General features: G+C 47.3%; 1 protein-coding gene across 1 annotated transcript; it reads left to right on the forward strand.

The window, feature by feature from the left end:
• The first annotated feature begins 274 nt into the window (after positions 1 to 274).
• Positions 275 to 13,475, forward strand: CDHR5 (cadherin related family member 5). The gene is made up of 13 exons (XM_088175641.1): positions 275 to 1,235; positions 2,202 to 2,252; positions 2,584 to 2,676; positions 2,802 to 2,900; positions 3,989 to 4,099; positions 4,446 to 4,625; positions 4,973 to 5,063; positions 6,220 to 6,317; positions 6,631 to 6,837; positions 7,346 to 7,462; positions 7,924 to 7,996; positions 9,995 to 10,155; positions 11,009 to 13,475. The coding sequence occupies exons 1-13, from the start codon at positions 792 to 794 to the stop codon at positions 11,576 to 11,578; spliced, it is 2,295 nt and encodes a 764-aa protein (XP_088031767.1). The 5' UTR covers positions 275 to 791; the 3' UTR covers positions 11,579 to 13,475.
• The last annotated feature ends 753 nt before the right edge of the window (positions 13,476 to 14,228 follow it).

Below are 14,228 nucleotides of genomic sequence, written 5' to 3' on the forward strand. Positions count from 1 at the left end.
GGAAGTCTCTGCTAGGAAAGATTCCTTTTGGAATACTTTTGGAAGGAGTGGTGACAGCATGGATTTCATTAAGCCACTAATAACCACCTGGCTGAAGTGCAGCATCTGAGAACTTCCTGAAATCAGAAAGAATTTTAAAAGATCAGTGAGAGCAGAGGTCTCCTGAAAACTTCAGGAAGCTGCTGAGATTCCAATAATTGGAGATTTCCTGATGTGGAAATCTCCTGGAAGGAGATTCTGGGAAGCATCTCTACAAGGAGCAGCCACCAGTAGAAGGAGATATATTTTCCCTAGAAAGTTACTGGGCATTCCTTGGACTGCAGGTGAGCCTTGTCACTGCTGGGATCTATTTGCTCACCTTGTGGGTTATACACCCCATCTCTGGCATATCAGAATCCAAATTTTCCCCCTTCCCTATGGGAGAGATTGGAGTACACAGGCAGCTTCCCAAGTACCAGCCTTTGTCCTTCATACTCAGCTGGGCAAGGGCTTGGTTCTGAGTTCTGAACTGCTTCAAATATATCTTTGTTGCCACAGAGAGTTTAAGATAGGAAAGATCCAGAGAAAAAAGAAGCAGCAAGGATTTATGCGTCATCGTGTTCTATGACTGGTAAATCCCTCAATAAGTCATCCAATGGGGCAAAGAGGCAAAGGTTGAACCACAGCAATCTACAGCCAGCTGGTGTTTCTTGATGCCATAAAGTGGTGAACACAGACAAAGGCACAGGGCAGAACCAGGAGAAGATCAGCTTAGTTAGAAAAAGGGATTTTTCAGCAACTGGCAGCTCACCATGGCTATTCCTCACTGGCTCCTCATGTCTGCACTCTTCCTGCTGCCCCTCTTGGCACAGGTTTCAGCACAGGAACTAGGTAAGCTCTTCCAGGAGCTCCATGTCTCTGAGGAATGTCTCCCGTGGGAGGGGGTGGCTCTGTTACAGGTGGGAGGTTGTTGTGCTCCAAAACACCTTTGCTCCAAGGCTTGTGACCACGGCTCTCTCCCAGCTCCTTCACAACATGAATCCTTGGGCAATTTTGCATCTTATTTGTGTGTTTTTCCAGGATGTTCTGTCACTAACAACCAACCAAGCATTCCTGAAAATCACTGTCCTTATGTGGTGACTACCATCCACGTGCAGCCAGGTTACACCCTAACAATTGATTCCAGTTACCCCGATGGCAAATTCTTCACCATCCAGGACTCCGAGCTGCAGCTGACAACGTGTGTGGACTATGAGGTAAGCCTCTAGCTGGCAGGCTGAAAGGATGGGATGGATAATGCTGGGATGCAATGAGTTTCAACCTGGAGTCTCAGGCTTCCAGGGATTCTTAATCTGTTTCTAAAGGAAATAAATTGTTTCCGTTGTGTGAGTTTGGGAGCCTGCAAAAAAGATGGAGAGAGACCATACATACAGGCTTAAAATGACAGGATAAGGGGGAGTGACTTCAAACTGCCAGAGGGCAGGGTTAGATGGGATATTGGGAGGGAATTGTTCCCTGGGAGGGTGGTGAGGACCTGGCACAGGTTGCCCAGAGAAGCTGTGGCTGTTCCATCCACAGTGTCCAAGGCCAGGTTGGTTGGGGCTTGGAGCAACCTGGGATAGTGAAAGATGTCCCTGCCCATGGCAGGGGGTTGGAATGAGATGAGCTTTATCTCCTTTCCAACCCAAATCATTCTGGGATTCTGTCATCTTGTGTGAAGCAGAAAGGCAGTATAAAAGGTCATTGTGTTCACTTAGGTTGCTGCTAAATTATTTTAGCTCCCCAGAGTGCTCTGTATACAGCCACAGGCATCCTTAAGTTCCCTTTCAATGGAAAAATCCACTTTTACTTGAGAAAAGAGCAACAACCAGAGTTAACACCCGCAGGTGCCACTGTACTTGCTGCATAGAATGTTTCTGATTTATTCAATTTTAAAAGAAATCTGTTTGATTTTACCTGAGGTGAGAGAGAATGGAAGATTAGCTCTGCCAATATCTTACAGGAATTGCAGGGAGAGCGCCTGGAAGATGGGGCTGCTTTGATATCATCATAAACAAGATCCCAGCATTAAGGAAAGACAGGAAAAGTCAGATACACCTGAAAATAAGATAAAGTCCAGCAGCGTTTCTGATTCAGCAAAGCACACATTTGGCTCATTTGCTTTAGCCAGAATTTGTTCTCTTGGGGTGTTTCTGCAGTGAATGTGTTTGTTTTTCATGCAGGAAGACCCCGTGCTGCTGCTGTACCTGAACTGTGAGAGCCCTGCTGGCCAGGTGAGTGCTCTGCCAGGGCTGAGCCCTGGGACAAGGCACTGCAGGCAGCACCTGCTTCCCTCTGCTCTTGCTAATCCTCACACTGGGATGGGCAGATGTCCTTCTCTTTGTGGACAGACACGCTGGTCCCATAGCCACAGAGAGCACCAAGGCTCTGCCAGTGGGGAGGAGGTGGCAGCAAGCCCACAACCCTGCCCCAGGATGTGGGCTGGCTGCAAACCCCAGCCCCATCCAGCCCCCATCCTTACACTCATCCCCTCTGGTCTCCAAAGTAGGATCAGCCCCAGCAGTCTCCTTTTGTCTTTGATTCTTTGATTTGCCCATTCTACAGAGCGATCTCTTGGAAATCATAGTCACCATTCTGAACGAGAACGACAACAGCCCCGTGTTTGCACAGCCAAACCTGGCCAGGGAAGTCCCAGAGGTAAAGGGTTTCTGGAAGGGAAGAGGGCACTGCTCCCTGAGTTCTGTGGGACTGAGGAAGGGTCAGCAGGGAGAGGACTTCAATCCCAGTCACACAGCCAATAACTACAACAATGTGTTTTTCAGGATACAGAAGTGGGCACAGCCATTGTAGCCCGTGAAGAATTAAGTGCTACTGATGCTGACCTGGACACCATCTACTATGAACTCACTACCACAGTGCAGGTGAGCATCTCTGGGGACAAACAGTAGCTCTGGAGAAGCTGGATTCAGAAAATCCCCAGCTTTGAGGAGTTAACTCTCTCAACTTTTACAAAACCTAGACATTGATTTGGTTAGCAGAGCAGAGCCATCAGTGCTCTTATGGCTCACTCTTTTAATGCACTGTACAGATTAAACTTTCATCTAGGATATTCAGAGCCATAATGACTCAGGGAAGTCTTGTTGGTATGATCTTTAAACATTTCAGGAGACCTTTGTACCTCAGGGAGCTCAGAATTGTGCTGAGTCTGGTGGGGAAAGGAGTCCTTGCCCTAATTGCCAACAGCAGCACGGGAAATGGATTGTGCACACAGTTAAACCAATGCCAGCCTAGAGCACAAGGGCTGGCTGTAAACTAAAATCTAAAGGAAATTCAAGAGAAAAACCAAATGTATGTTTGCATTTTTGAAAAGCACTGTGGAGAGAGCAAACGGTGCTTCCATTTCCTCTATATCCCCAGGGAATTTCAGTTTCTGTGAACAGAAACCACCAATTTTTCAGCTCTGGCATTCACACTGGTGTAAATCCAGATGGATTTAGAAACTCAGAGGCATAAGATTAAAGGAGAAGCAAAGCAAGTGCAGAAGGTTATAGAGTAAAATGCAATGCATGACACTTCAACTCAGCTTTACAGTTTGTTTCAAAGTCCAGCTGTGTTAGGCTAGGGCAGGTGATCCTGTCAGCTCTCAAAAGCTGAGACTTCTTTGACCTTTTTTGTGCATGGAAGTGAGATTGCTTGACTATTAGGAATCCAAAATCAAGGACTGTTGGCAGTTTGCTAAATGTAGGAAATAAATGAGGTGATAGATTTCATCCAGAAGCTGCTGAGCAGGTGGGCAATCAAATCAGGAGGTCTGGGAAAGGAAAGTCACAAGAACAAATCTTTCTGACAAGCCAGGCAACTCCGGTGTGCAGTAAATAGATCAGACATTCCCACATTCCAGGTCCCCAGGATTAAAGGTTCAGTTCAGATGACAAAGGCAGCAATGAGCAGGAATTGGAATGTGTCTGTGATTGAGTCTGCTATAGGATTTTTCCTTTTCCTTTGCCAGGACACAGATGGTTATTTTGCCATAAGAGGAGTTAATAACCCAGAACTTTATTTACAAAAAGCATTGGACTATGACAAATTTAATTCGACAACGTTGCTCTTGTATGCGAGGGTAAGTGGTTTGGGAGGACCAGAATGGCTCGTTTGCATGGTCCCTCCTACCTGAAGGATGAGTCTGGATGGGACATCTCTGGGATAACAGGAGGGAAGGTGGGGGCTGGGGGGCAGGGGGTGCATTCAGAGCAGCCTTTCCCTCTCCATAAGTGCAGTGACAGACCTGCACTCAGCTCACCTTTGCCAGCAGAACAACATAGCCTACTGCTTTAGCTACTCTCACATAAACTGCCAATTAGACAGAACGGAGTGACAATGGCTAAAGGGCCTCTGCTTTTGGCAGATGGGCCCCTGTTTTGGCAGTGAACCTTGTGTCTCACGATTGTGCTTTGCCTTGGGGGCAGGACAGGCCTGTGACCAGCCCCACCAACACCACCAACACGGCCACTGCAACAATAAGCATCACCATCAGGCAGAGTGACACCCGGGCACCCTGGTTCCTGCCCTGCACCCGGCTCCACAATGACAACAGTGTCTGCATCAGCAGCCCCTACTCCGGCAGGGTCAACATCTCCGAGATGTCGGTGAGCAGGGCTCACACCGGGCCCCTGGTGCTGCTCCCCGTGGGAAGCACTCAGTCATTTCCATGAGCTTGTGCTGCTCTCCAGTGTAAGGCAGATGGTTCAGCAGAACAGGGAGCCTTCATCATCCCCCCACCCCAAGCAGCACCAATTCTTTGTGCTCCTACAGCTCATCACAGGAGAGGCAAGAGCTGGAGCAGCAGCTCAAGGCTGGCTCACCTCTGCCCTGTCACAGACACCTCCCAGCAATAAATCCCGTTCTGCCCTGCAGGGATCTGTGCTGGGCTGGGAGAGCTGCAGTTGCTGATCTGGTCCTGGCTTGTGGGTGATTGTTCGCCTTGTTGTTGCAGACAGAGCCGCTGCTCCTGGAGCCAGGGCCCATCTATGCTGTTGACCCTGACTACACCATCAGTGACAGGATCGTGTACAGCATTGTTGGGGGTGAGTAGAGCTTGTCACCTTCCACAAGGGACATTGCTCACGTCTCCTGTGCTACCTGCCAAGAGCACTTGAGGGAGGGCCTGGGATTTGCCCCTCTAGAGCCATAGAACATTGTTGGTTAAATAGAAGAAACAGCCTGTACAGAGAGAGGAAGGAAAAAAATTACAATCCCACAAACATTGATTTCCTCCATGAAATCTGTTTCAAAAAGACTTTTTTTTTTTTTTGTGAGATGAGACATGTTTTATCTTTAAGCTTTTAGATGTGATTTTGTCAATCTGGTCATGCTACTTTCATGCAGTCTTTGAGCTGAACCTAAAATTCTCACATTATGAGCCTAATTTCTATTAATTGTTCACAATTATGATTTTATTCCCCAGCACATTGCCACTATCTGCCCTGTTTTAGTCTTGACTCCAAAAGGATCAAGGCAAAGGTCATATTGGTCGAGTGTTCCTCTCTCTTTACCTATTATACCTCATGGCACCACAGTTGTGAATATCCTCCTGCTATCAAATGTATTAAAGAACATTAAATTCCACTGGCATTTGGATGGAGTGTGGCGTCCCTCCCCACATCAGTGACTCAGATCCTTGTCAACAGAGAGCCCACAGTGTCTCGTGGGGAGGAAGAGAACTAAAAATTCTGCTTATCTTACAACATGTATCCAACATAGGTACTTTTATGATTCCCACACAGATGTTGGAATCTGGTTTCTACCTGTGCATAAATACAAGGTTTATGTCTAGACTCCCTTTGTAATCAGTAGAGAGAAATAAGTATTCCCAGAGCAGACTGGGAACTGTATGGAGATTTCCAGTCCTCAAACTGCACCAGAGGCTCTGGGCATTTATCATACTTTTAGGCTGGCAATCTGTGGGCCTAGGCACTGGAAATGCAAAGCTTTCTGGTCCCACCTCATTTAATTGGGTTCACACTGATCTAATGTGTCCCTCTACATCCCTGGGCAGCACTCCCAGTCTTTGGAGCAGCCAGGCAGGCAAGGAAAACAACATTTTTCCTTGGGTAAATGCTATTTTACTAAGGGTATTCTCACTAAGTATATTCTCAGTCAGAGGTGGAAGAATGACTCTGTGAGCTCCAGGTCACTTTATGAAGGAATCTGATGGTTGAATGGTCTTTGCATTTTTTCTAGGGAATACAGATGAAGTGTTCTCAGTGGATGCAGACACAGGGAATCTAACCATGAACAAAGTAGTGACTTCCCCAGATTCCTTTCTGTTGCAAGTTATGGTAAGTGATGACATTACAGCCAGCCCAGCTGGATTTCCAGGAAGCAGCAGCCTCGGTGCAACAGGAGTCAATGATCTCAAAAATAACTCACTTTATTTTGAAGGGCCCAGTGTTTGACCTCTGTCTTGCACCAACCCTCATGCAAAGCCCTTGCAGCAGTTGGGAGTTTCCCCTGAGTGTGGGTGGTGACAGCAAAGGAAATTCACCCTGGGCACGTTCTGCTGGCTTGGGAATTGCAACGGGCTTTGGATTGAGCCCACCCTTTCGTGTCTCATCAGGGGCAGAAGTCTGGCATCTCTCTCTTTCTCTCCAGGCCACCCAGGCCAGCAACATAAGGAAATATTCTGTAGCCACTGTAGAGATCAAGGTCATCAATAAAAGCAATTTTGCACCCTACTTCGAGAAGGAGGTCTACAACGGGACAGTGTTTGTTGGGCTGCCCCAGGGAAGCTTCGTCTACCAAGCTGCAGATCCTTCCACCCCCCTGGTGATAACAGCGTTGGATCAGGATTTCCCCGATGTAAGGAACTAAAATGCTCTGTGCTCTGTCTCACTGCTTCAAGCCTAAAGCAGGATCAGGGAACACGAGGGAGGGGGGGTGGGGAGAGGCAAACACATGTTGTCCTCTAGTGTTCCATGTTAAATTCCCTTGGAAATTCCACAGATACCAGAGCCATTTATTGTGTGATGTAATGGGGAGAAGCTGCTGGACTCCCCTCTTCCAAAGCCAGTCCCACACAGATCACTTGCATAGGTGTGTTTTGCCTGGGCAAGTACTAAAGTTGCCAACACAAGCTGGGTTAAGACTTGGGATTTTTTTTTAATGTTTTTGTGATACATTCTTGGCCTCTGAGCAACAGGATGAACACGGTCGAGTTCAGCCTTTCTCACCTGCTCAGCCCAGGTTTATTTATTGCTCTCCACACCTTCTGGTAGCTCAGGTGTTTTGGACAAATCCTGCAAGGGGCTGTTGGGAAGATTAATGTGAAGCACAGTGTGGTTTGATCAGCCACTCTCTGACCTTTCAGAAAGTGAACCCCAACATCGAGTACTATCTCAAAGACAGCACTGATTTCATTGCTACCAGGGATGGGTTCATCCTGACCAACACAGTGCTGCAGTCCCCAGGAACTGTGACCATTCAGGTAGGACACCTCTCTTGAGTATTTTGTCAGGGCTGTGGAAATAAGGAGGAATTCAAATCCTCCTTTTGCTTGAGTCAAAGGAAGCAGTCAATAACTTTAGACTTGTAAGAAGCTGGATGTTCCCTTTGTCCACATGCCTGCCCAAGGCTTGCCTGGCACAGTGCCATGCCCTGTGGAACTGTCTGAACCAGCCTGGCCACAGCACTGCTGGAGCCCCAGGGGCAGGCACAGAGAGGTGCCAACACCTGCTGCTCCTGCCCCACACTGCCTCAGAACCTCTGCACTGTGCTGGGAACTGAACACAGAGCAGGGATGTGGTTCAGCTCATCCACCCCCAGGGCAGGGAATCTTCAGAGCTTTTGTTCCCCTGTGACCAGGCTGTCCTCAAAGGGCCCCCACAGACCTTGAGAGAGCTGGAGGTCTGGGAGTGTCTAAGCCATCTCTTTTCCATGTTCCCATAGGCTGTTGGAAAAGATGTGTTGAGCCTGCAGGAGGCAAGCACCATTATTGTGGTGAAGGTCATCCTTGCCACAGGTAGGCTGGGGAGGGGTCTCTTTGTCCTGCTCTGGGGAGCCTTTTCTACTTCTGGGGCAAACTGGCCATGATGGGTCACCTGCTGAAATCTGTGGCCCTGGGCTGAGGCCAACCCCAACCCAACAGGAGGTTCTGTGGTGGCTTTAAGAGGAAAAACACCCCAACAACATGCTCAGAGTGTAGTCACCACATGCCTCAAAAAGCATTCTGAGACTTTAAGTGGTGCTGTGTATGGGAGAGTCTTTTCTTGTTGTTCCAAAGTTAATCCGGGGTTGGTTCATGCTGGGACATAACCCAGGATGTTTTACCATGGCAAAGGAGACCTCGGTACATCATTGGTCCTTTTTAGCCAAAAACAAATCTGCAATGTCTTAGGACAAATCTTGCCTGTCTTAGGCAGAGCAGAGGGCAGCTGGCACACCCCAAAGCCAGGCCTGCACATGAGCCAAAGCATTTCTGCTCAGGTCAGGTCGGGACCAGGATTTTATGGACTTAAAGGAGAAACAGCCCATGAGTAATAAGGGAGACATGAGGCTCCATACGTAACCCTCCAGCTACTGTTTAACCTTGTTGATGTAAAAACAGCTCACACTTCCATACTGCTGAGAAATGACTCTTCAAATGGCCTTATAAATAAATTAGGATTGAAGTTCATGGAACTTCTTATGCTTTGAGTTAGGATGAACCAATAGCAATGAATTTTTATCTCAAGATAGGCAGACAATGCCCAGACTCCACTGGATTCTGCTCGATGATGTGTGATTGAAGTTCCACCACTCCACCCTCTCTTCACCACCATTGTGGGGTGGGAAAATCAAGTGGGTTCCTGGGTGTAAATTTGGATTCCCTAAAGGTAGTGTCAGTTCACAGCTAAAAACCACTGAAACCCAATTTAAGGGCACAGCCCATCATAAAACTTGTCCATGTGTGAGCTCACAGAGTTACAAATGCTCCAACCATGTACCAACACTTCTGGGCAATTTGAAATGTTGCCCTTGCTGCTTAAGCCACACAAAGCAATGGTACTGTTGAACATGCAGAATTACACAGCTCTGTGACTCTCTGTGGGCTGTGGCTCCCCAGGAGACAAGATTAAGCAGCAAAACTTCGCTGAGGTCCTAAATCCTTGCCAAGGTGTTAATGATAAACTGAGGGCGGAGTCAAATGCAGAGGGAATACTCCAGTTCCATTATTATAAACGGGTCAGCAGGAGAACAAAACTTTGTTTCATTAATCATTAATGAGAATCATTTACACTGCAAAATGAAGCTGGAAAATTTCAAGAATACCACCACCACTACCACCAAGCAAAGCTGAGAATGGCACTGTCTTTCCACTCTGGTGTCAATCTCTGTACAAATACCTGACACTGACCAGTGGCTGGAAGCAGAAGCTGCCCCTGAGCAGACTGAGCAATATACTACAGCTACAAAAGGGCAGGAAAGGCTTTCTCGTCCTGGGGACTTTCTAATGCTTTTCCTATTTCCTGTTCTGGTTTTTTTTTGTTTCTTATTTTGATGCGCTCATCTCAGGGGATGTTCCAGATGAAAGGAAGCTTTGCATTTTCACACACAGATCACAGATGTACAATCAAACTTCATTTTTGCATTGTAGTGTAAAAGGGTGAAGTGGGAAAGTCAAAGAACTAAATAGGTTTACTCCATGTAGCATTTGCTTGCCTGATGCAGTCAGGTATTTATTAACTTAGTTAAATCACGGGGTAAAAGTCACTATCCTGTAAATGGCTACTATTTCCACCTCATGGAATTTATTGGAAATTACAATATTCTGTGTAATAAAAAGAGAAGTCCTCTGCTTTTAGGATAGCAAAAAAAAAGATTTGCTGTGGTATCAGATATACAACTTCACATTCTGCAGCACAGGATGCTTCCTTGCCTTTCAAAAATTGGGTGGAGCTTCTCCCACAGTGAAGGGTTGTGTTGGAAAATGCTTCCTGCCAGTTTTAGGTTTTGTAACACTGGTTTTTTTTCCTCCCAGCTGTAACCCCCTCTGACAAGATGTACTCTGCTCAGGACATGGCTATCTTAGGGGGTGTATTAGCAGCACTGCTCTTAATTGCCTTAGTCTTCCTTGGAGTGCTGCTGTGGAAATACAGTAGGTGGTATGGAAAACCTCTCAAATCCCTGATGAAGAAAAAGGTAAGTGCCTTGTTTGTATCTGAACTTCTAAGACTTAGAAAGTGAGCTCTGAGGCTTTGAATTATGGATGGGCTGCCCAAGTACCACATATTTGTGTGAAGGTGGTGAATCACTCCCAAGACAAAGTTTGCAGAGGTGGCGTCACTTTGGTGCTGTTTGCTGCTGTTCTTTCTGCCCCTGAGGCTGGAGCTGTGTGGTAAATGATGAGCAGACATGGTAAGGAGAGCACCACAGCTCCATGGAGCACAAAATCTAGGATAAATGTGGCACACATCAGAGGCAGTCTCTGAAAAACACCTGCCCGTGGTATCAACCACTGTTCATCCTCCATAGTCAAAGAAGAGAGTTCCTTCATATCTGATCCCTGGGCTCAGACTCTTGTCTACACTTGAACTATTTCAGATTCGACCCCTCAGGTCCCTGGCAGGTTGGTCACTAGGAAGTTTAGGGTGTAATTTGTCTGACCAGATGTCGTTCCCTGCCTTAGGCTGGGCCTGCCAGGAGCTTAGACCTGAGTGCAGAGCACATAGCTCAGGTGGGTAACAAAAGTCCTTCACCCTGAGTGAGGAAAATCCCACTGCAGAATAGGCTGGGTACAAATCACCACATGTGTGGTGCTGGTGCTCAGCCCTCCTGGAGAACAAGCCCACTTATCTGAGAAAACTCCAGAAATGGAGCCAATCAAAAATATCTCTTCCAGGGATCTGCATCTTTCCCTGGTTTCAAATAGGTCTAACTGCAAACCAAGCTGAACTTTCCTGAGCAGGAGCTCAGTCACTGCAGACACCCCTTCCCTCCTGTCCCCCAGTTCTTTTTCTGTCACTACAGTCACTATGTGTCTCTCCTCCTGTAGCTCTCCAAGGAAAACTACAGGAGTTACCAGAACGAATATTACCAGGAAGATGAACAGCCAGATGTGAGCAGCGAGCAGCATGAGACATCAGAAACCAGCAGTGTCCAGGAAGAGACTCCTGTGCCAGAGCAGCCAGAACATGCCTTGCACTCCTCCAGTGCAGAGGAAACAGACAATCTCCCCAAGGACTCCATAGCTTCCACTGTCATCTTTGACCAGGAAGAGGAAGAAAAGGAAGAAGATGCTGGACAGGAGAAAGAAGTGAAGTCAATTCTCAAAACAGACAGGCACGTGGGAGATGATGGCTACAAAGCTGTGTGGTTTAAGACTGATGTGGACCCTGAGGCTGGAGAGAGGGTTGAAGTGATTGAGGACAATGCAGCAGATGATGATGATGATGACAGTGACCAAGACCTGCAGAAGAATGAGGAGGAAGAAGGTTCTGACACAGATGGTCACCACCAAGGGCTGGGAGTATCCTTTGCCTCAGAAAGCTCGCCACCCCCAGCAGCAGAGGTGACACTCAACATATCTCACACAGACGCAGGGGCAGATGACTCTGACATATAATGGAAATTGGGTACATACCTCCAAAAATGGGGCAATCTCAGTTTCTTTGCTGACATAAAGCCCATCTTTCTGCTCAGGGAGAAACTGGAATACAGAAGGGTGAGGTTATCTGTCCTGCTTGTCTGAATGCAACAAATAAGGCCAGAAGAGATTACAGCTAATTTAACCCTTTAGTGAGACCTTGGAATATCACTTCGGATTTTCAGGGTGAAGCATTTTATCTTTCCACCTTCCTGCCTGTTCCCTCTGGGTCCCTTGACATTGCCTTTCCTAACCTGGCTGCAGGTACAGCAGAGCTGTAGCTGACCTGGCCTGGCAGCAGTGAGCCCAGCTCACAGGAGCACTGAGTTGCACAGTCCAGTGTTGTTTGAGTCTTCCCTTGAGGATGCTGCAGCAGGGTGTCAGCAAGTCCCTCTGAACCTGCAGGTGCTCCTGTGACTGTGCAGGAGCTGACCTCAAGGCTTGGCTCTGCTCTGCTCTCCCAGCACAAGCAGCTGGAATGTGCCACCAGGCCCTTGTCCTGCCAGCCAGGAGGCTCCATGCTCAGGACCTGCTGTTTCCTTTGTCACTGATAAACAAGGACTCATCACATGTTCTTTACTGAAGGACTTTGTCATCAATTTTCTATGTCATAAACCCACTAATTGTGCAGTACTTTAACTATCTGCTATGTCAGGCAAAAGAGCTCCTGAGATACTGTCTTCAAGTGCCAAGTCAGCGTTCTGTTTCCAGGTAGCAGAGGGAGGGAAATATTTGATGCTCATGTCTGAGTTTGCACCTCCCATCAACCAATCTCTTCTCCCAGCTGGCAGCCAAAAGCTGGGCTGGTTTCCACCAGCTGACAGCATGGCTCTGTGCATTTGCATCTTCTGATCATCAGCACAAGATTTGTGCTGCTCCTGGAGAAAGAAACCAAAGAGTGACTGCTGAGATCTGCAGGAATGTCAGAGCACATGTGATTCCCGGGGAGGCTTTTATCCTCTTGTCCCTGTCCCAGTGTTCCCGTGCTCAGCCCTGCTCTCCTGTCTCTGAGAAATGCTGTCCTGGCCTCCTGGATTTCAAGAGCTGTGTGTGTGCTGAAGATCACGCCCAGGACCTGGGAAGTTTTCCTACTTCCTGCAGCAAAACTGTTTGTCCAGGAATTACAGTGTGGTGTTGGAGAGTGGGGAGTGTGCCCAGTGTTTGCCCTATAAAGATTCCCTCCAGCAGCCTTGGGATATATCCAGGAAGCATTTCCCACAGGACTGTCAGCACTCTCTGGCAGCTGCTCACTGCCAGCCCAACACCCCTGGCCACCAGCAAGGCTGAGGGTCGAGCCTGCCTGCCCCCCGTGCTGATGCTGCTCATGGCAGGGATGATGTGATGCTCCTTGCTGATGTGGAGAGAAGCTGGAGTTTTTCTCCTCTGCTCCATTTCCTTGGTGGCTGTGCCATGTGTGGTCCATTGCTGTCAGTGCTCTGCTCTCTGTCTCCCCTCTGCTGCTGTGTACCCTGGATTTCTGCTGGCACACTCATTTATGAGCTCCCTGCGACTGCAATCTGGGATCAGCTCTTGGTGCTTTCCTTCCCCTCCCCAGGGTGCTTCACACGCTCTTGGAATGGGACTGGTCCCATCAAACCAGTCTTTGTTTTCTCCCAGGTCTCATCAGTGCACACAGCCACGGGATTTGGTGTTTTTCAGGGTTATGGGTGTTTCATTTCAAAGGAGGTGATGTTTGGTAAATATTGTGTCTGTGGAAGCGGTGGTTGTTGTGAGGAGAAGCACAACAACACAATAATAAAACTTGGCAGCAGGCAAAGCTCAGCTGCTTCCAGCTATTGCCTGTTAAAGACTCCAGATCCTGTGTTCTTGACTCCTGTCCTTTTGGAAAGAAATAAAGAAAAATGTGTAAGGAACAAGAAGAAAATGTAACCTTTTAAGTTCAAGTCCATGTGTGCTTGCACTCCATCTGTTTGGGTTGGTTTGTCTGCTGAGCCTGGGAAGTGTGACAGAGTTTTTGCATCCTTGTACAACAATCACATTCATTTATAAACATCTGCATAAGAAAGAAAAATGTACTGATAGAAATGTTTTTAGAAAATCTGATCAGCTGAAGTGTTTTTTGATGGCAAATAAATATCTAAGTATCTTGAAGATCTAATCCTTACACTCCAAAGACATTCAAGTGCTTTTGGAAGTTTAACCCTACAGGTAAATTTAAGAAATCTCTTTCACCCCATCTCCAGTCAAGCTCTGTTTTTATTTCTGTACCAGCTTAGAATGATACTTTTTAAATATTAGTAATGCAGAGCTATAAAAAGCTGGTCAGCAAATCTGCAGGGGGAGAAAGAGCAGTTTCAGTGTGGCCGTGGTAAGTGTGGGTTTGAAGTTTTACAGGTGGGAGTGGCACAGATGCCAAGGAAAGGGATCCTCACAGCTTTCCAGCTTTGAGCACCCTCTCCTGATGTAACACAGACCTGGCATGTGCCTGTTTCACCTGCATTTTGGCCTCTAGCAGGAAAAGAAAGCTCTCAGCTGCCAGGGGAAATGCTAAAGCTGAACTAAAACCAGCAGGTGCAAGCAGAGAATTGAAAAAAATCAAGTAAATACAGATATTTTACCTGCAGGAAGTAACAGAAACAGACTGAAAAATTCCCAGGTGTATGAAAAT

This window comes from Sturnus vulgaris, chromosome 18 (assembly GCF_052056855.1).
Source record: "Sturnus vulgaris isolate bStuVul1 chromosome 18, bStuVul1.hap1, whole genome shotgun sequence".
Classification (NCBI taxonomy): Eukaryota; Metazoa; Chordata; class Aves; order Passeriformes; family Sturnidae; genus Sturnus; species Sturnus vulgaris.

Excerpts from the sequence above, each read along its gene's own strand:
- CDHR5 (XM_088175641.1), top strand. The coding sequence starts at position 792 with ATGGCTATTCCTCACTGGCTCCTCATGTCTGCACTCTTCCTGCTGCCC. Across the intron at positions 2,253-2,583 it reads GTGAGAGCCCTGCTGGCCAG|AGCGATCTCTTGGAAATCAT; the intron begins GTGAGTGCTCTG and ends CCCATTCTACAG. Across the intron at positions 10,156-11,008 it reads AATCCCTGATGAAGAAAAAG|CTCTCCAAGGAAAACTACAG; the intron begins GTAAGTGCCTTG and ends CTCCTCCTGTAG.